The 18,110-nt window shown below is 40.8% G+C and overlaps 1 protein-coding gene across 2 annotated transcripts in view; it reads left to right on the forward strand.

Annotated features, from left to right (window-relative positions):
* Positions 1 to 18,110, forward strand: part of shisal1a (shisa like 1a) — a 63,604-nt gene that overhangs the window by 31,461 nt on the left and 14,033 nt on the right. For both annotated transcript variants that reach the window (XM_037542432.1, XM_037542431.1), the window contains exons 2-3: positions 977 to 1,149; positions 8,340 to 8,553. In XM_037542432.1, the coding sequence (XP_037398329.1) occupies positions 1,083 to 1,149; positions 8,340 to 8,553 (281 nt within the window). In that variant the 5' untranslated portion in view covers positions 977 to 1,082. The remainder of the gene's footprint in view (positions 1 to 976; positions 1,150 to 8,339; positions 8,554 to 18,110) is intronic.

Consider the following 18,110-nt stretch of genomic DNA (forward strand, 5'->3'; position numbering starts at 1 on the left):
ACAAAATATTGAGTCATTTACAAATTTCAGCCTTCTGCAATATCAGTATTGCACTGATCTATGATGATATCGTGATAAATAATAACATACAACATATCGTCCAACCCTAGAATTCATATGGCTAGATATACTATTTAATATTATTGGCGTTATCATTACAGTGTGTGGAGAATGTTGGACCTTCATTAATAGTTTATTGATTCATTTTGTCAAAGTCTTATGAATGTTACAAGCACAGGACATCCAGTACATTTACATTACATTTATTACATTTGGCTGACGTTTCTTCTCCAGAGCGACTTACAATTGGATTGTTTTACACAGGGAGGCGAAGGTGGTGTTAGGAGTCTTGCCCAAGGACTCTTATTGGTGTAGTGTAGGGTGTTTACCCAGGCAGGCGATTGAACCCCAGTCTACAGCGTAGAAGGCAGAGGTGTTACCCACTACACCAACCAACCACTCAGTACTATAAGGAGCTGTTCAATAGTTGTAATATATGAGCTAAAGCGGTCAAACAAATATGGACCTCCCCTTTAGGCCATGGTGGAAATAGTACTATTAATGTAAGCAAATGTAAAAATAATGACTAGTTTTATGACCGATACTAAAGTACAGTATCAGTTTTTTGCTGACCAAATGCTGAACGTGACTGTGACGAATTTTCAGTGTGAGATCAGTGGGGAGTAAGAGATTTTGTTTGAAGTGAAGTCACATAAAAGCAAAAGTTTTCATTAGAGGTAATCAAAAGGGAACGTCTTGGACTTTGAACCGGAAAGTTATTTCTGCTGAATTACTTTGACCACTGTGGAACATTTCTCACTGCCCTTTCACTTTAATCTTGCCAATCTGCAGTACATTTCAAATAGTTACTAGTGTTGGCGTCTCTTACCTTGTCCATTGTGCTGTTGTGATGGGCTACATGCTGGCAGCAAGTCGTTACATGTGCACGAATCTGCATGTTTGTTTCCTTAAACAGATCCCAGTGTGAGGAGTGCACACAGAGGAAAGCAAGCAATGTGCAGCCACTGAGTCAAGGCACACCCTCTCTCCTGCACCCACCTTTTCTTCATGAGGACAGAGAGATGACCATGCGCGGCCATTGGTCCTTCAACACCCTGGCCGTCATCTTCCTCCTGCTGTCCACTGCAGGTGTGTACAGAAACATGTTTTTGCTTCATACAGGATTAAACCTTCATACTTTGTTGTGTGTTCCAGACCAAATCATCATGTAGTAAGTAGTGTTTTAAGGGTGGAGTTCTATATTACGGTCAGGCTTTATTGTGAGGGTCTCTTATTTATGTGCCTTATTTAAATGCTCAATGTGATGAAGCCCAGTTAGCTGTTAATAACACTATTGTTAGGGTTAGGATTAGAGTCAGAGCTCAGTTTGAGTGGGCCATCAAAATAAAGTGTTACTGACAAATGTGATGGAGTATGACGCTGAATTATAGATTTTCCTGTGTTCCTCAGTGCTGCTTTAAAAGCAGCAGCTTTAAATGGGTGAAATGGAAGGGAAAGCCCCTCTGGAGAGTTCTCTCAAATGGGGAATGCACAGAGGTGTGCAAATGTTAGAGAGAAGCGACAGTTGAGCATAAAGAGTTCAGCTGACAGCTGTTAAAAGGGAAACGCTGAGTGAGAGAGCTTTCAAGAGGTGCTGCTGAAAAGGCATTGCAAATGGGAATGATGTTCAATGATCCCAAAACTAATGGCACCCTGCTCTATGGCAGACATTTGAGAAACTCAGTATTCATGTAGTGCAACATAGCATAACATACGTAAAAAACATATTGTAGTGTAACAGTGCAATATAGTGTAACATAAACAAACTAAATAATAGTATAATGTAACACAGCATTACAGTGTAATGTAACACCATAACAGTGTAATGTAACATAACAGTCTCATATAACATAGCATAACAGTGAGATGTAGAATAGCATATCAGAGTAATGTAATACAGCATAACAGTGTAACAGCACAACACTGTAATGTAATATAGCATAATGTAATAGTGTAATATAAGATGGCATAACAGTGGAATGTAACATCTAATCTAGTGTATTGTAACATAGTCTAATCTAGTGTACTGTAACATAGTCTAATCTAGTGTACTGTAACATAGCCTAATCTAGTGTATTGTAACATAGCCTAATCTAGTGTATTGTAACATAGTCTAATCTAGTGTACTGTAACATAGTCTAATCTAGTGTACTGTAACATAGCCTAATCTAGTGTATTGTAACATAGTCTAATCTATTGTAATGTAACACAGTCTAATCTAGTGTATTGTAACATAGTCTAATCAAGTGTATTGTAACATAGCCTAATCTAGCGTATTGTAACATAATCTAATCTAGTGTATTGTAACATAGTCTAATCTAGTGTATTGTAACATAGCCTAATCTAGCGTATTGTAACATAATCTAATCTAGTGTATTGTAACATAGTCTAATCTAGTGTATTGTAACATAGTCTAATCAAGTGTATTGTAACATAGCCTAATCTAGCGTATTGTAACATAATCTAATCTAGTGTATTGTAACATAGTCTAATCTAGTGTATTGTAACATAGCCTAATCTAGCGTATTGTAACATAATCTAATCTAGCGTATTGTAACATAATCTAATCTAGTGTATTGTAACATAGTCTAATCTAGTGTATTGTAACAATCTAATCTAGTGTAATGTAACAGCCTAATCTAGTGTAATGTAACAGCCTAATCTAGTGTACTGTATTCTACCAAGCCATTTCCAAAACTGTAGGTTTATAGTCATGCTACAGCTATGAAATCACTCATCCAGCCTTACATTTGACATTTTTTCCCAAGGCAAGGCAAGACAAGGTAATTGTACCATAGACGGATGCAATTACTGTGAGTCATTTCAGGACAAAGTCTACTTTCAAACATCTGCAATTATTTAATATCTTTTAAAAGAAAATGTCTCTCACAGTGGTTCAGCCAGTTATTATGAGCAGAAAACACAATCTCCCATTATAATGAAATCATAACCAGCTTGATCTGTGCTCCTGGAGCATCTTGCCAGAAAACACATGCTGGGTCTCGGTGTCGGCCAAAACTCTCCTGGGAAGATGACTTTTAACCTCTGTGAATCCACATAGCCAGTCAGAGCCTTGGTTCTGAGTTTAATGAAGCTCTGTGACCAGTTGTTTATTAAAATCACCCCTTTAAAAGTATGATTTGATGTTGACCTGTGCAGCGATAAATGACTTTCCATTCTACGAAATTGTTGGCAAAATAAGGAGTTTATTGTTTATATATTGCCCAAAACTACCTACATTGTCTCTCTGTCTTTTCAGTGGAGCCCTTACTTATAGAGTTATAGTGTAAGAGCTGATGAAATATCTCAATACTGGGCCAATTTACATCCATAGTCAGGTCACATCACTCTTTAGCACTCTTTGTGTTGTGATAACAAGGTGCAGTGGTAGTCCATGAAGGAGGACGTGCTTTGGCAGGCCTGCTAAGTTCAGTTTTAAATAGTCAAAGGAGGTTTTTGGGGCTACGGGTGGGGGGTTACCTCCTAAATCAGTTCAGCATGTGCCCCGGCTGCGCCGCTGGCCAGCTCCCTGAATGAACGCACACATTAGAGCGGTTGCCATGGAGAGAGGGAGAGAGAGAGAGAGAGAGAGAGACAGGTATTTTTGCTCACTGTTAGGCAGGTGTCTCTGCACCCTGCCCCCCTCTGGAGAAGCGTTCATTTAGCATTCACTCTGGTGCACAGTAAGTGAATATGACCACTACTCAGGCAGATTATCACCGAAGCCTGCAGGGTGTTAATAATGCAATAATCATATATATCATAATAATAATAATGCAAATCAGAAATCAAAACTCATTGATCCTGCTTTCACTGCCACGGCGCAGAAGGGGAAAAAAAGAACGAAAAACATGGCTCGACAGGTGGTTTTCATTTCATATGCCTGACTTTTTTCTTTTGTTCCTTTCTTCCCTCCCCAAAAATATGAGCGCCTTGCATTATGGCTTGACTTCTTGCCTGCTTGGTTGATGGATACGCAGCCTGCGTGCTGCCAAATAACTTCCCCTGCTATTCAAGGCTCTTTATGAGGTCAGAGGTGTTCCTGGAGGGCTCTTTGGCTCTCCTCTCTATCAGCCCTGATTTATTACGACCATTAACAGCCCCTCGATATGCCCGTGCGCGCAGGTAATTGGGCTTTTTGGTCATTAACAAGGGGTCAAATGCGGCAAACGTTAAATTGTTTCCTATTTTGTAATGAATTCATTACTCGATCACACTTACATACCATTTTTGGACTCCCATTCTGGGTATAGAACTTTCTCTGAGTGCGTGTTTAGGAATAAACTGTTTTCATTTCTATTTAGCTGGTTTGATTGTATTTATGTAATGACAGTAATGAGCGTAGCGTGCTTTTTTCCATCATTTGAACAGATGGAGAGAAAATGGCTTTTATATTAACTACTTTTCACTGTTTTTCATTGTAGTAATTACAAACTTGGCCTTCCGTATCAGAACCTATTCACTTAAAGTCCTTTTGCATCATTCTAAACGTTCATGCATGCAAAATCGTGACTACAGGCTGCATTCAGTCAGTTCTGTTTGGCCACAAAGATTTGACGTTCATTTTAAGATCCCTCTGTGAAACGATGTGCCGAGACATGTCGCCAGTTCCACGGCTAAGGTTTCATAGAAAAGGCCCAATGAGTAGCAGCTGTAGACATTTCTTAGAATTTTCATCCCTTGTTGTTTGTTGCTAAAGACTATATTCTGTCCATTGTCCATTGCTTTATATGGATATTAAACTCTGGAAGTTCTAGTTGCCAACTAGCTGCAGCAAGATGTGATGAGTTTTGTACTACAGCATATATTCCTGCGCTGGTAGTGAGTTTTTAAGCATGTCAGTGGCGTTTCTAGATTGACAATGGTCCACTAACCAAAAATATCCAGCCAACAGTTGTGCTGTGGTCAGAAACTGATCATTACTGCAGGACTAGCAATGGTTCCTAATTTCATTCTTGGCAACCCCACATTCTGTATATTTTCTACTTTAATACACGTGACCCAGCACTTGAGGGGCTTGTTAATTGTAAAATAGTGTCCTGTGTGTGAAATGAGGGAAAGCACAACAATGTACACAGTGTGGGGTCCCTAGGGCTGACCGTAGGAAGGTCTAGATGATGGCTAACACAAAGGGTTCTTTCAGCTATACCACCTGACTATGCACTAACTGTCTATACGTCCAGTACACCTATAACACTTGCCTACGCACATCTTGTCTACGTTTGACACCTTTACCTACTGACCACGCACACTTTGTCTGTCTTTTACTGTCTTTTGTCTTTGGACTGTTTATTATGCATCTTTTATTACTGCACTGGAAAAGTCGCCCCATAGTGTTTCGTTATACTGAACTACCCTGTATTGTCTAAGACACCTGACCCCCAACTGCTCCCCGGGCACCGTGGATAGGGCTGCCCACCGCTCCGGGCAAGTGTGTTCACTGCCCCCTAGTGTGTGTGTATGTTCACTAGTGTGTATGTGGTGTTTCACTTCACGGATGGGTTAAATGCGGAGGTGGAATTTCCCCGTTGTGGGATCAAAAAAGTATCACTTAACCTTTATTTTTAAGACTGTAGGTGGACCAGCAAGGTTTGTGTGTCCAGCTACAGCCCACTACCCACATAATGTCGGTTCATCGATGTCCTATGGTGGTCTCATTCCATTGATGGAAACGGTAGAGGTGGTTGATAAATTGTGCAGCAGCAGATGAGCTACAGTCAGTTATTGTACACCTACAAAGTGCATCTATATGGAGGTGCAGCTGATAAACTGGCAACCCAGATGAACAAATTTGCCTCCAGTATTCCCACTTCAAAACACAATTTGGTATGCACAGACAGGAGAGGCGCCTTGGACTGGGAGTGGACCTGAGTGAAGACCCCTGAGTTCCTCTGTCCATCCCATTTATCTGTCTTTCAGACCCTGACAGCTCTCATCTATATGCAAATGATGGCATGGGGCACTTACTCCAGAAGGTTGGATATGAGTTAGGAGGAGAGCAGCTGATCTAGAACACTGACTCAACGGTCTGGGTCTAATGAGCAAACAGGGGCATTTTGAATTTTTTAATATAAAGGGCAGAATTAAGAATGGCCATGGTGCTGGTCTGCCCTCTTATTTGCTCAGACATTAGAACCTTTCACAGATCATCAGGCTATGTCAATTGTGTGCAATTACCAATGTCAGGACTATTTCATGGTGGTTCAGTTGGTAAAGTGAAGAGCCCTCTACTGTGGGCTGTGAGCGAGGGCAGGATATAATGTGCCATTCATGATATTCAAAGTCATATTCAGAAATTCTCACAGTGCTCTCTGCTTGATTGCATGAGGTGGAAATTCTCTGTTGTGCGCACTACATCAAATTTCCTTAAGAGTGATAGTTTCTTTAGAGTGGTAGTTTCTCACCGATGCCTCATAGCTGAAGAGGCCTGCAGTGACAATAAGGATTCTGCCTTCCAGTATTTAGTGCAGCACATCAATAAACATCGAACACTTTGGCTGTTACCTTTACAGAAGATGTGGAAGTGCTGTGGCTGTGCACAAGAATCAGAAAGAATTGTTTGTGAAGTGAATCACGATCACTGCATGTCACAGCAAGCTGATTTGTCGTTTGTCTCCTTGTCATGTATCAAGACCTTTACATAATGTGTTCTGCATGGCGTCTGATGCACTGAATAGATGAATTGTTAGAGTGGAAAGATAAATGTGCACTTGCCAAAATATGCACATGTCAAAAGTGTTGAGTTGTTGCTTATTACATTCAGGGCACTGTACAATACTGTTTATGTTCAAATGTAAATATATGCGAATAAAGTTCTCCCAAGCACTGCACTTACAATTCTAAGGCTCATATATTTATATATATATATACCTTATACACAAAAGAATTTGGACACCTACACATTATACCTACAGGAGATTTTATGACAAGGTCTGAAAATAAATGTGTAACATTATCTGGTCAAATTACATGCTTTGTGATTTTCTAAGTGAAAGTAAGTTAACTCATTCTCTAAAGAGAACACACTTAAAATCACATTTATCTGCAGTTTATATGCTTATGTGCTGAGTTTAACATGGGGAAAAAAACTTACCACAACTTTTGCACAAGTTACATTTTATTTTCCTTTTAGTATAAATATTTGTAATTACGCATTAAAATGTGCAGAGTTAACACAGATAGCTGATCAGCCAATCACACGGCCGCAGCTCACTGCATTTAGGCGTGTAGAGGAGGTCAAGACGACCTGCTGAAGTGCAGACCGAGCATCAGAACGGGGAAGAAAGGGGATTTAAGGGGCTTTGAACGTGGCGTGGTTGTTGGTGCCAGACGGGCTGGTCTGAGTATTTCAGAAACTGCTGATCTGCTGGGATTTTCACGCTCAACCATCTCTAGGGTTCACAGAGAACGGTCAGAAAAAGAGGAAACATCCAGTGAGCGGTCAGTCGTGTGGACGAACATGCCTTGTTGATGTGAGAGGTCAGAGGAGAATGGGCAGACTGGTTCCAGATGATAGAAAGACAACAGGAACTCAAATAACCAACCAGAATCTCTGAGGAACGTTTCCAACACCTTGTTGAAAGTCTGCCATGAAGAATTGAGGCAGTTCTGAAGGCAAAAGGGGGTCCAGCCTTTTACTAGCAAGGGGTACCTAATAAAGTGGCCAGTGAGTGTATAACTTTATTTACAGAAAGTGTAAAACACAAAGATTTTTAGTTCATATGCAGAGGCTTATTTTACCCACACCCCTGCCTTTTAGAGAAAAAGTGAGTTTTCATCCCTGTCCCTCGTGGCCAGTGAGCAGTTAGTTCCCATTGTTTTGGAGTAAAAATGTGCCATGGTCTGAAAAAAGTGTGTAACATTAAGATTCGTCACATTTTCTGCAATAATGCGAACATTTTTGTGTTTTATTGAAAAATATTATGATTTTATGTGTGTACAGCTGTTTAAAGCTGTGCTCACTAGTCAGGTACTGGCTCACATTTTTGTGTGCTGCTCAAAGTGAGCTAAAATTATTACTATCAAACCAGTCACAACAAAAGCATCTGGTAATGTTTTCGTAGTGTTGTGATTGTTTTGGTGGTGACAAAATGGAATATTCATTAGTTTTAATAAACTAAACATAATTAAGGCACAGGGACAATCCATCAAAGCACAAGGAGTCTAAAAAAAGTCTAAAGTCCGGGTCAGTTTCAAGTCCAGAACGTGCTTTTAACTCTGACTTTAAACCAGTTCACTAGAATTACATATGTACAGTAATCTCCCTGTGTTTCTTTCAGCTCTTTCAGCACACTTCAGGGTGTGTGAGCCCTACTCCGACCACAAGGGGCGCTACCACTTTGGCTTCCACTGCCCACGTCTTTCTGACAACAAGACCTACATGTTCTGCTGTCACCATAACAACACCGCCTTCAAGTACTGCTGCAACGAGACAGAGTTTCAGACCATCATGCAGCTCAACCTCACCACCAACTCCGATGGCTTTGCTCACAAGTGAGTAAGAGGAAGGTTACGGTGATGATAGAAACCTACACACTTCCCATTTTGTCCATACACTGGTAGTAAAGTGATGTGTGGTAAGTTTACCCTGGGCTTCCTATGGAATTTGTGTTTTATAGATAGTTCTTTTGGACTTTTGGGACCCATTAGACAAACTTCAAACCACCTCCTTGTATCTACACTCACTGTAACTTTTATCAGCTCAACTTTTCATATATATGTAGTTAGATTTTAGTTTTCTGCTTCTCCGCCTACTTCACCCTGCTTTCTTAATGGTCAGGACCCCACAGGACCATTTGGGTGGTAGATCATTCCCAGCGCTGCTGCGAAACGGAGGTGTTTAAAAACTCCAGCAGCGCAGCTGTGTCTGATCCACTCGTACAAGGACAACACACGCTTACATGCCACCGAGTGCAGTGCTGAGAATGACCCATCACCCAAATAATACCTGTTCCATGGGAGTAGTGTGTTAGTGTTGCGCTGGTATGAGTGGATCAGACACAGCAGTTCTGCTTCATTCAAATTCAGTCATTTTTAAAAATGTTTCTTTTTATCTCCTCCATTGAAACACATGTTCACACGACTCGTCAGAGGCCAGCTCGAGTGCATTCTGTCTGTAAAGCAAGAAATATCAAATATTAAGAATTCTGAAATTCATATCAAAATGTCGAAGGTTCCGCTTGCCAGTCAGATTGTTAGCAGAATGTTGATGTAAACCTTTGTATTAAGTCAGAAAAGCCTGCAGAAATCTGCATTTTTCTCTGTAATGCTGCACTGCAACTCTTCGACTTCACCAGACTCTACATATCTTCCTCTGAGACGCTGTGCCAAGTCTTAATGGCAGCGCCTTTCAGCTGGTGCTTGTTTTGGAGGATTTCTGGGTTCAGTTTCCTTTTCAGCATGTGAAATGCATGCTCAGTTTGGTTTAAATCAGGAGTCCGACTTGGCCTGTTGAAAACGTTCCGCTTTTTCTTTCTGAAGAACTCCGTGTTAAGTGTGTGAAATGTTTTCGTTCAATTCCGCCTTGCTGCATTACGAGCATCCATCCGATCTGTTTTGTAGCCATTTTTTGGCCAGGATGTTTCTGTACGCAGTGTTTTGGTACATTCGTTCTTCTGCTATCATCATCATTTACATCATCAGTAAAGACTGTTCCAGAGGCAGTGATGCATGCCCTCGCTACACCACTGCGTTGTGTGCCTGGGATCATTTGCAGTCTTTTCTCTTTCTGCGCTTTTTTCTCTTTCTTCCACGTTGGTTTGCAGAGAGTCGCCTCATACGCTCATTCTTTCTTCCAGACCTCTGTGTGTCTTTGCAAATTCCAGTCTGGTCTTTTTCGTCCTGGGTGCTGATGAGAGGTTTGAGGTCTTCAGAGCAGCTTCTGTATTTCTCTTCTCTGGGTCTGCTGTGAAAAGTGAACCGTGATCCTTTCACCTCAGCACTCTGCAGACTCTCTGTGACTTCTGTGGCTGTTATTTAGGACATTTTCTTTGGGCTCCTTAAACCAACCAGTCGTCACAAATTGCTTACTCTTACATCTTTTCAACGTCTTTTTTTTGTTGAAATACTCCGCAGTTCAGTTAGTTCAGGTTTTTAGTTTATATCCTTACCTCTAAACCGTATGCAAAAGACCGGCACTAATGGCTACAATCAATCCTATACATTTACAGCCCCTTTAAGGGGAAATTCTTGCATTTTTTAAATCCCTGCATAGTTCATTAAACAGGTGTCTACCTAGACACTTGTAGAAACCTCTGTCCTAGAGCTTCAATTTATATTTACATTTTTTTCTATAAAGAAACTGAACCATTCTAACCATTTTCCAAAGAGCTACAGGTCTTGGCGTTGCACCGTGGGCTGGAGGTCAGGGAACCAGCCCCATGACCAGAAGGTCGCCGGTTTGAGCCCCAGAGCCGACAGCACATGACTGAGGTGTCCTTGGGCAAGACACCTAACCCCCAACTGCTACCCGGGCGCTGCGGTTTGGGCTGCCCACCGCTCCGGGCAAGTGTGCTCACTGCCCCCTAGTGTGTGTGTGCTCACTAGAGCGTATGTGGTGTTTCACTTCACAGATGGGTTAAATGCGGAGGTGAAATCCCCCCATTTGTGGGACTAATAAGGGTCTCTTAATCTTAATGAAGGTCACTTGGGGTCATCTTTCTGATGCAGTGACCTGACCCCTCTTTCATAAAAGCATGTCAAAATAAAAGTCCTTTGTTGCTTAAGGAAGCAAGCACATGCATTCAAGTTTTTCACCAAGCTGAGGACTTTTAAAGTTGCCTCATTTGGTAAAAACATAAAATCATGCCAAACTATTTTATTTGAAATTTTATATAACTATTTTACTCTTTTTACTTAATCAACATATGATTACCTCCTAACATATTCAGACATTTGGAGGCAAAAAGAAACTAAAATGAATTTTGTATGGATGCACAGAAAACGTTTCACATAAAAGAGGTATTGTTGAGTAATTTGATATATGTCATGTATTTATTTAATTATTTTTTGGAATAACAATTCTTATAATGATAGTTATTGGACACAAAAATGCGCATGATTTTAATGACCTCTGTTACACAGCCTGTCAGGTTATATTTTGGACAGATTAGATGAAGATGAAACTGTACCAGAGTAAAAAGGAACTGCTTACATTCCAAAGCCTACGCCTTCATATACGAAACATGGCAGCATGACCATGAATGTGTTCTAGTGGTGCAGGGCCTTCATTGATGTTACTGGCAGCAGCAGCAGGATAGATTTAGAAATAAACAGAATCATATGATCTACTCAGATCCAAGTAAATGCCTCAAAACTTTGTGGACAGTGTTTGATTTTGCATCAAGAAAACATAACGCTAAATTACCCATACCAAGAAAGTGCTCTGCTCCTGCCTGGCTTAGTCAATCACCCGAGCTGAACACCACTGAGTATAACGTTCATGAAATATGAATAGAACTGAAGAAAAAAGCACAACAAAAACGAGCAGGACCTAAAAAGTGGCTGCACTGCAGGCCTGGCAGGGCATCTCCGGGGTGGATGACTGTAGGTTGTGGACCTCAGGCAGTCAATACTAAGCATGAAAGTTCATTTAAATTTGTTTAGGACTGTGTTCATGTAATCTAGTTACTTCTTAAATGAAAGCTGGCATCCTTTAAGCTTTAAGCTCATATTCACTGTTTCATTTTTTTTTTAAAAGTGACACTTTTTAATCCCACAAATGGGGAAATTTCAACCCATCCGTGAAGTGAAACACCACATATACACTAGGGGGCAGTGAGCACACTTGCCCGGAGCGGTGGGCAGCCCTATCCATGGTGCCTGGGGAGCAATTGGGGGTTAGGTGTCTTGCTCAAGGACACCTCAGTCGTGTGCTGTCGGCTCTGGGGATCAAACCGGCGACCTTCCGGTCACAGGGCCGGCTCCCTGACCTCCAGCCCACGACTGCCCCCCAAAGAGCTAACAACAGAAATGGTGTCAGTGAGTAAGTTGCTGTAAAGCGAGTGTAAGGAACAGATGTGAGTCAGTGCAGAGACAGCAGCCCAGAGACAGGTTCATCAGTTTTTAATACACTTCCTTACATCATGTGCATATGATGTAAGAAATGATGTAAGATGGTGGAGACCAAGTTCATTGCTGGACTTCATCTCCAGAGTTTCAGTGTGCTGACTTGCTCATCTTGTAATTGCTTGTTACTGGGACTTGAAACCGCACATGATAGATCTTGGAGCCGTTAACACTTTCTTGATTCTCGTGACATCAGAGCAACATTGAATTCAGAATATGCTGCTTTCATATTGAATGGTACATTTTGAAAAACAATGTTTACATATTGGGAGCTTCTTCATTTCAGAAAAGCAAGGAAACGTGGTTTTCCATGATATGGGCCCTTCTATTGAAAGGCTCTAGATATTAACCGAGTAAATGTGGGGTACAGTCTCAGCTATGTGTAGTTATTTTGGGTGAAATGATGGTGAAATACCATGCTAGCCTTACTAAATTACACTGAAATTACTGACAGGTTTTCGCTACTAAGCTGAAAATGGAAATAGTTGCTGGGTGGCACGGTGGCACGGTGGCGTGGTGGGTAGCGCTCTTGCCTTATAGCGAGGAGGGCCTGGGTTCGATTCCCCGGCCAGGTGACCGGGGTCCTCTCTGTGTGGAGTCTGCGTGGGTTTCCTCCGGGTTCTCCGGTTTCCTTCTATAGTCCAAAGACATGCAGTCAGGCCAAATGGACATGTTAAATTGCCCCTGGGTGTGAGTGACTGTCTGTGTCTGTCTGCCCTGCAATGGACTAGCGACCTGTCCAGGGTGCATCCTGCCTTCTGCCCGATGACCGCTGGGATAGGTTCCAGCACCCCCTGCGACCCTGAGGGAGAAGCGGCTTAGAAAATGAATGGATGGATGGAAATAATTAGTTATCTTGTAATTACTTGTAGTAACAAGGTGGTAATTCCAAACATACACTGCATTTCAATGTTATGTCACACATTTAAGCAGGAAAGTAAATTGGAAACACATTCTAGTGCAAAGTAAGTGATATGGCATAAAATGATGTCACAAAATGCAAAGATAGTTTCCTGATGGTAAAGACCCGATAAACACAGTCAGAATTGTTCCTTTACAGCCCAGTTGTGTTTATAGGTAATAGACATGTACATGTTATATAAGACTCTTTGTACTTTAGTTCTCTACAATCTTTTTATATCATCAAAAAGCTACCTGGTACTTTTGACTATTGCTCAGTACTGAGGAGTTGTTCCACAAGCTCAGTTAATATCTAGAACCTGTTGGGCATTTCAGTGTTATTCAGTTACACTGCCTTGGAGCCTACCAGCATCTTATGCAAAGTGATTACCTGCTGCGTAGAACTTAAGGAACTGTAAAAGGAGCCAAAGTTGGTGTCCTGCTCCAAATATATATGTGTGTGTGTGTGTGTGTGTGTGTGTGTGTGTGTGTGTGTGTGTGTGTGTGTGTGTGTGTGTGTGTGTGTGTGTGTGTGTGTTTCAGCAGTTTGTTTAAGGCAATGTCCTTTGCTGTCAAAGTCTTTATGAAGCTGTAATACAGAGAATGCTAATAGAGCAGATTTTGTGTTGGCGATTAGAGCGAAGAAGCAGTGAGCTGCAGAGCGGTGAGCTGACCCAGAGGTCAGCGAGATGCTTTCTCTCCTGAATGTCATCATAGCTTGTTTATCCCTCCAGCAGATGATAGCACATTTGTATACTTTGCTTTTTGACCTTTATTTTCACTCATAAGCATAATTGCTGCGACTGTAACATATAATGAGTACAGACGAACGTCCACGCATGAAGTATGGATGTGAATTCTAATCAGTTCTGCTATTCAAATCTACATATTTAAATGAATAGTATTTAAATATCCCAACATGAAAAGAATTTATAATGTTAGGAGTGAAAAACTAAAGCGTGGATGCTTGTCGTTGCAGTTTAGCATCAGGTTAAACTTTATATATATATATATATATACAGACAGCTTGTACCTGTTTTATTTAATCTTATTTATTCTTAACTTCTGTTTCTTGTTTTAGTTCTTCATTCTTTATTACTTTTTAACTTATTTTAATTAGTTTTTATTATTATTATTATTTTATTAATCCCTTATCTTCGTTTGATCTTAATCTCTTATCAATTAAACCTCATTTTATTTTTATTATTATTTTTATCTATTTTTATCTTTTTTTTCACTGTTAGTTTTAAATTTTCTTTTAATTTAAAATGATTAAATATAGATATTAATTTCTTTGTCATGTCAGTCCCTGTTTTTGTAAATGCTCAGCTACATTGAAAATGAGGGTTGCCCTCAGTGTACTTCCGAGTCAAAATAAAGCTTGATTGATTGATTGATTGATTGATTTATTGATTGATTGATATAAGCTTATATAGGTCTGAGGGTCAGGTGTCTGCATGCTTAATATTAAACCATCAATCACTGCTAAACAGTAAACAGTGCTAATTAGGGCAGTTCTGAACTGATTCTTCTGGTACAAGCACCACCTTAGCTAGAAAGCTTGCAGCTCGATACACCAACAAGATGTGTTCTGTCAAACAAAGGTAGCACTTTTGATGATAACTAGGGCAAATGACTGGACCTAATTTGGTGCAAGACCATTTTTATAATGTTTTCTGGCTTTTTAAATAGGTTCATATTGTGTTTTGGCTTTTTTATGGGTTGATATTACTGTGTAATGGACTTTAACGGTTTAACAGGTTTTTAATGGTCCTTTTTCAACAAGCCTGGCTTAACTCACTACAACATACAAGCTCATTTGAGAGAAACTAAGCCAAAATGCAGTGTCATGGGATTTGTAATACCACATTTGACACAAATACCAGGCCATATTACTATAATAGGCCACCCAAGAACAGCTAACTGTTTAAAAAGTACATTTTTGAGTTTAAGCAGGCCGTCCTGGCAGTTATTTTCAGTCGTACATCACCAGGCTGCTATATTTAAACGGAGCAAGACGTACAAATCCCAAACTAAAAGCCACATTAATGTTTAAAAACCTATTTGGGATCACTGATACAACCTGATAAAAACGGCATAAATAGCGTTTGGCTTTAATAACGCACAAAAACATTTTGCTCTGACTCCTGCGCTTACGTCTTAACAAGCTTTTCCATTTACAACCCCAATTCCAGTGAAGTTGGGACGTTGTGTAAAACATAAATAAAATCAGAATACGATGATCTGCAAATCCATTTCAACCTGTATTCAGTTGAATCCACTACAAAGACGAGATATTTAATGTTCAAACGGATAAACTTTGTTTTTTGCAAATATTCACTCATTTTGAATTTGATGCCTGCAACACGTTCCAGAGAAGTTGGGACAGGGGCGTGTTTCCCACTGAGTTACATCACCTTTCCTTTAACACTCAATAAGCGTTTGGGAACTGAGGACACTGATTGTTGAAGCTTTGTAGGTGGAATTCTTTCCCATTCCTGCTTGATGTACAGCTTCAGTTGCTCAGCAGTCCGGGGGTCTCCGCTGTCGTATTTTGGACCGTAGATGATGAAATCCCTAAATTCCTGCAGTTGCACGTTGAGAAACGTTGTTCTTAAACTGTTGGACTATTTGCTCACGCAGTTGTTCACTAAGTGGTGAACCTCGCCCGTCCTTGCTTGTGAACGACTGAGCCTTTCAGGGATGCTCCCTTTATACCCAATCATGACACTCACATGTTTCCAATTAACCTGTTCACCTGTGGAATGTTCCAAACAGGTGTTTTTTGAGCATTCCTCAACTTTCCCAGTCTTTTGTTGCCCCTGTCCCAACTTCTTTGGAACGTGTTGCAGGCATCAAATTCAAAATGAGTGAATATTTGCAAAAAAACAATAAAATGTATCCGTCTGAACATTAAATATCTCGTCTTTGTAGTGTATTCAGTTGAATATATGGTTGAAAAGGATTTGCAGATCATCGTATTCTGTTTTTATTTATGTTTTACACAACGTCCCAACTTCATTGGAATTGGGGTTGTACTTTCCAACCAGTGAAATTTCTCTTCATTTATAAAGTCTCTAGTGCAAGGATCTATCACAATAAAAGAAGATTCTCTGGAACGATGCTGAAGAGAACCAGCAACCAATTTCGGTTCCCTAAAAAAGCCTTTCAGGGAATGGTCCTTTAAGGAATCATTTGTCTAGATGAGTTGTGTAAGCATAAATGACTTTTTTACAGTTAAAAGAATGATTTTTCTTGAACTGTATGTCCAAGAATTTTTCACAAACCTTTTTTAAAAGGGCGTTGGCAGAAATATTCTGTATGTGTGAGGTTTATACTAATGCAGATGCTGCTTGTATCTGGTCAAATGGGGAGCCTTTGTTAGGTCTGTGCTTTTTGATCCACCATTTACAAATTGTTAGTGCGCTGTCATGTGTCCAGCATTCATCTTCTGATTTGGTGATGAAAGGACTGCTCAGATTTTTTTCTCAAAGCAGAAATCAATTAAGAGCTCAGCGGGCGGTGTCTTGTATCCGCTGAGACTGAGTGCAGTGCAGTAATACACAACACCCACATTCATGTGTGGTGATACAGGTATGAACCTCATTCCAGGATATGGATTTGTTTCCTTCAACTGTTTACTCCGTTTTTAAACCGTTTACCCCTGATAAATCACCCAGCCCTCATCCCTGAAAACGAGACAAAGGCTCTGGTCATTAAAGAAGCTTGTAAGCGTGCCCTGGCACTACACAGGCGTGAAAATGTCATTTCACACTTCCAAGCTCCAGTTGATCCTCCTGGGCCTCCTTAGTCTCCGAACAGTTTCTCTATCATGAGGCCAGCTGCACAGCTCTGCTGCTCTGATCTACTCACTGAGCCCTCTTAGCTTCCTACCAAAGCAATCTCCACAGCCTACGGAATGCAATTAAGCAACCTTGCTGCCGCATCACGGGGCTACGACCTCTATTTTCATTTCATCTCTTGGTTTAAGTCAGAAGAGTTTGGTCCATTTTTCCATTACAAGAATTACAAACACATTTCCTCTCCAAGAACAGTTTTAACCCTTCTCTGGGAAAAAGTCATTGTGCCCAGAGCAAGTTGAGTTGTCACGATACACAATATGTTGTGTGCACTATGAAACATTACGTTTTCAATAAAGATCCTCTGCTTCAGTTTGAGTCCAATAGCAAAACGACGTAGATGGCGAATAAATTTATATTTAATAAAAATGGTTTTGGGTGTGAGTGTTGAGGGAAAAATTTCCTGCTTTTCTTTTTCATGAATATTGTGGAATGTTTTATATATATATTCCATTCCATTCCATTTTCCAAGCCGCTTCTCCATCAGGGTCGTGGGGGGGTGCTGGAGCCTATCCCAGCGATCTTCGGGCGGAAGGCAGGATACACCCTGGACAGGTCGCCAGTCCATCGCAGGGCAGACAGACAGACACAGTCACTCACACCCAGGGGGCAATGTAGCATGTCCAATTGGCCTGACTGCATGTCTTTGGACTGTGGGAGGAAACCGGAGAACCCGGAGGAAACCCACGCAGACACGGGGAGAACATGCAGACTCTACACAGAGAGGACCTGGTCACCCGGCAGGGGAATCGAACCCAGGCCCTCCTCGCTGTGAGGCGACAGCGCTACCCACCACGCCACCGTGCCGCCCTGTTTTTTATATATATATATAAATTATATATATATATATTTTTTTTCTTCTTCTTGGAGATAAAGGTTACTGTGGGTACTGTTTATCTGATGGTGACAGGTTTACTGGGTTTTGGACCTGTATTTTTACTTATTTTCATATTGGACTTTTTCCTTCCTCAGCATTTGTGTATGTTCTTCAGTCCTGTTAGTAAAGTAACCTACTGGGAACTAGCAGAGAGACTTTCTCTAGACAGACAAAGCGCTTCTTGTAAGTCGCTCTGGATAAGAGCGTCTGCTGTAAATGTAGATGTAAGCATGAAATCGTCAGGTGGCTCGTCATGGAGCTGCTTGAGAGAATGATCAAGAGCGTGTAAAGCTGCATCAAAACAGAGAGGCCTGATTTCTCAAAGGATTTTTGAGAAGTTTTGGTTT

This window comes from Pygocentrus nattereri, chromosome 11 (assembly GCF_015220715.1).
Source record: "Pygocentrus nattereri isolate fPygNat1 chromosome 11, fPygNat1.pri, whole genome shotgun sequence".
In the NCBI taxonomy this organism is placed as follows: Eukaryota; Metazoa; Chordata; class Actinopteri; order Characiformes; family Serrasalmidae; genus Pygocentrus; species Pygocentrus nattereri.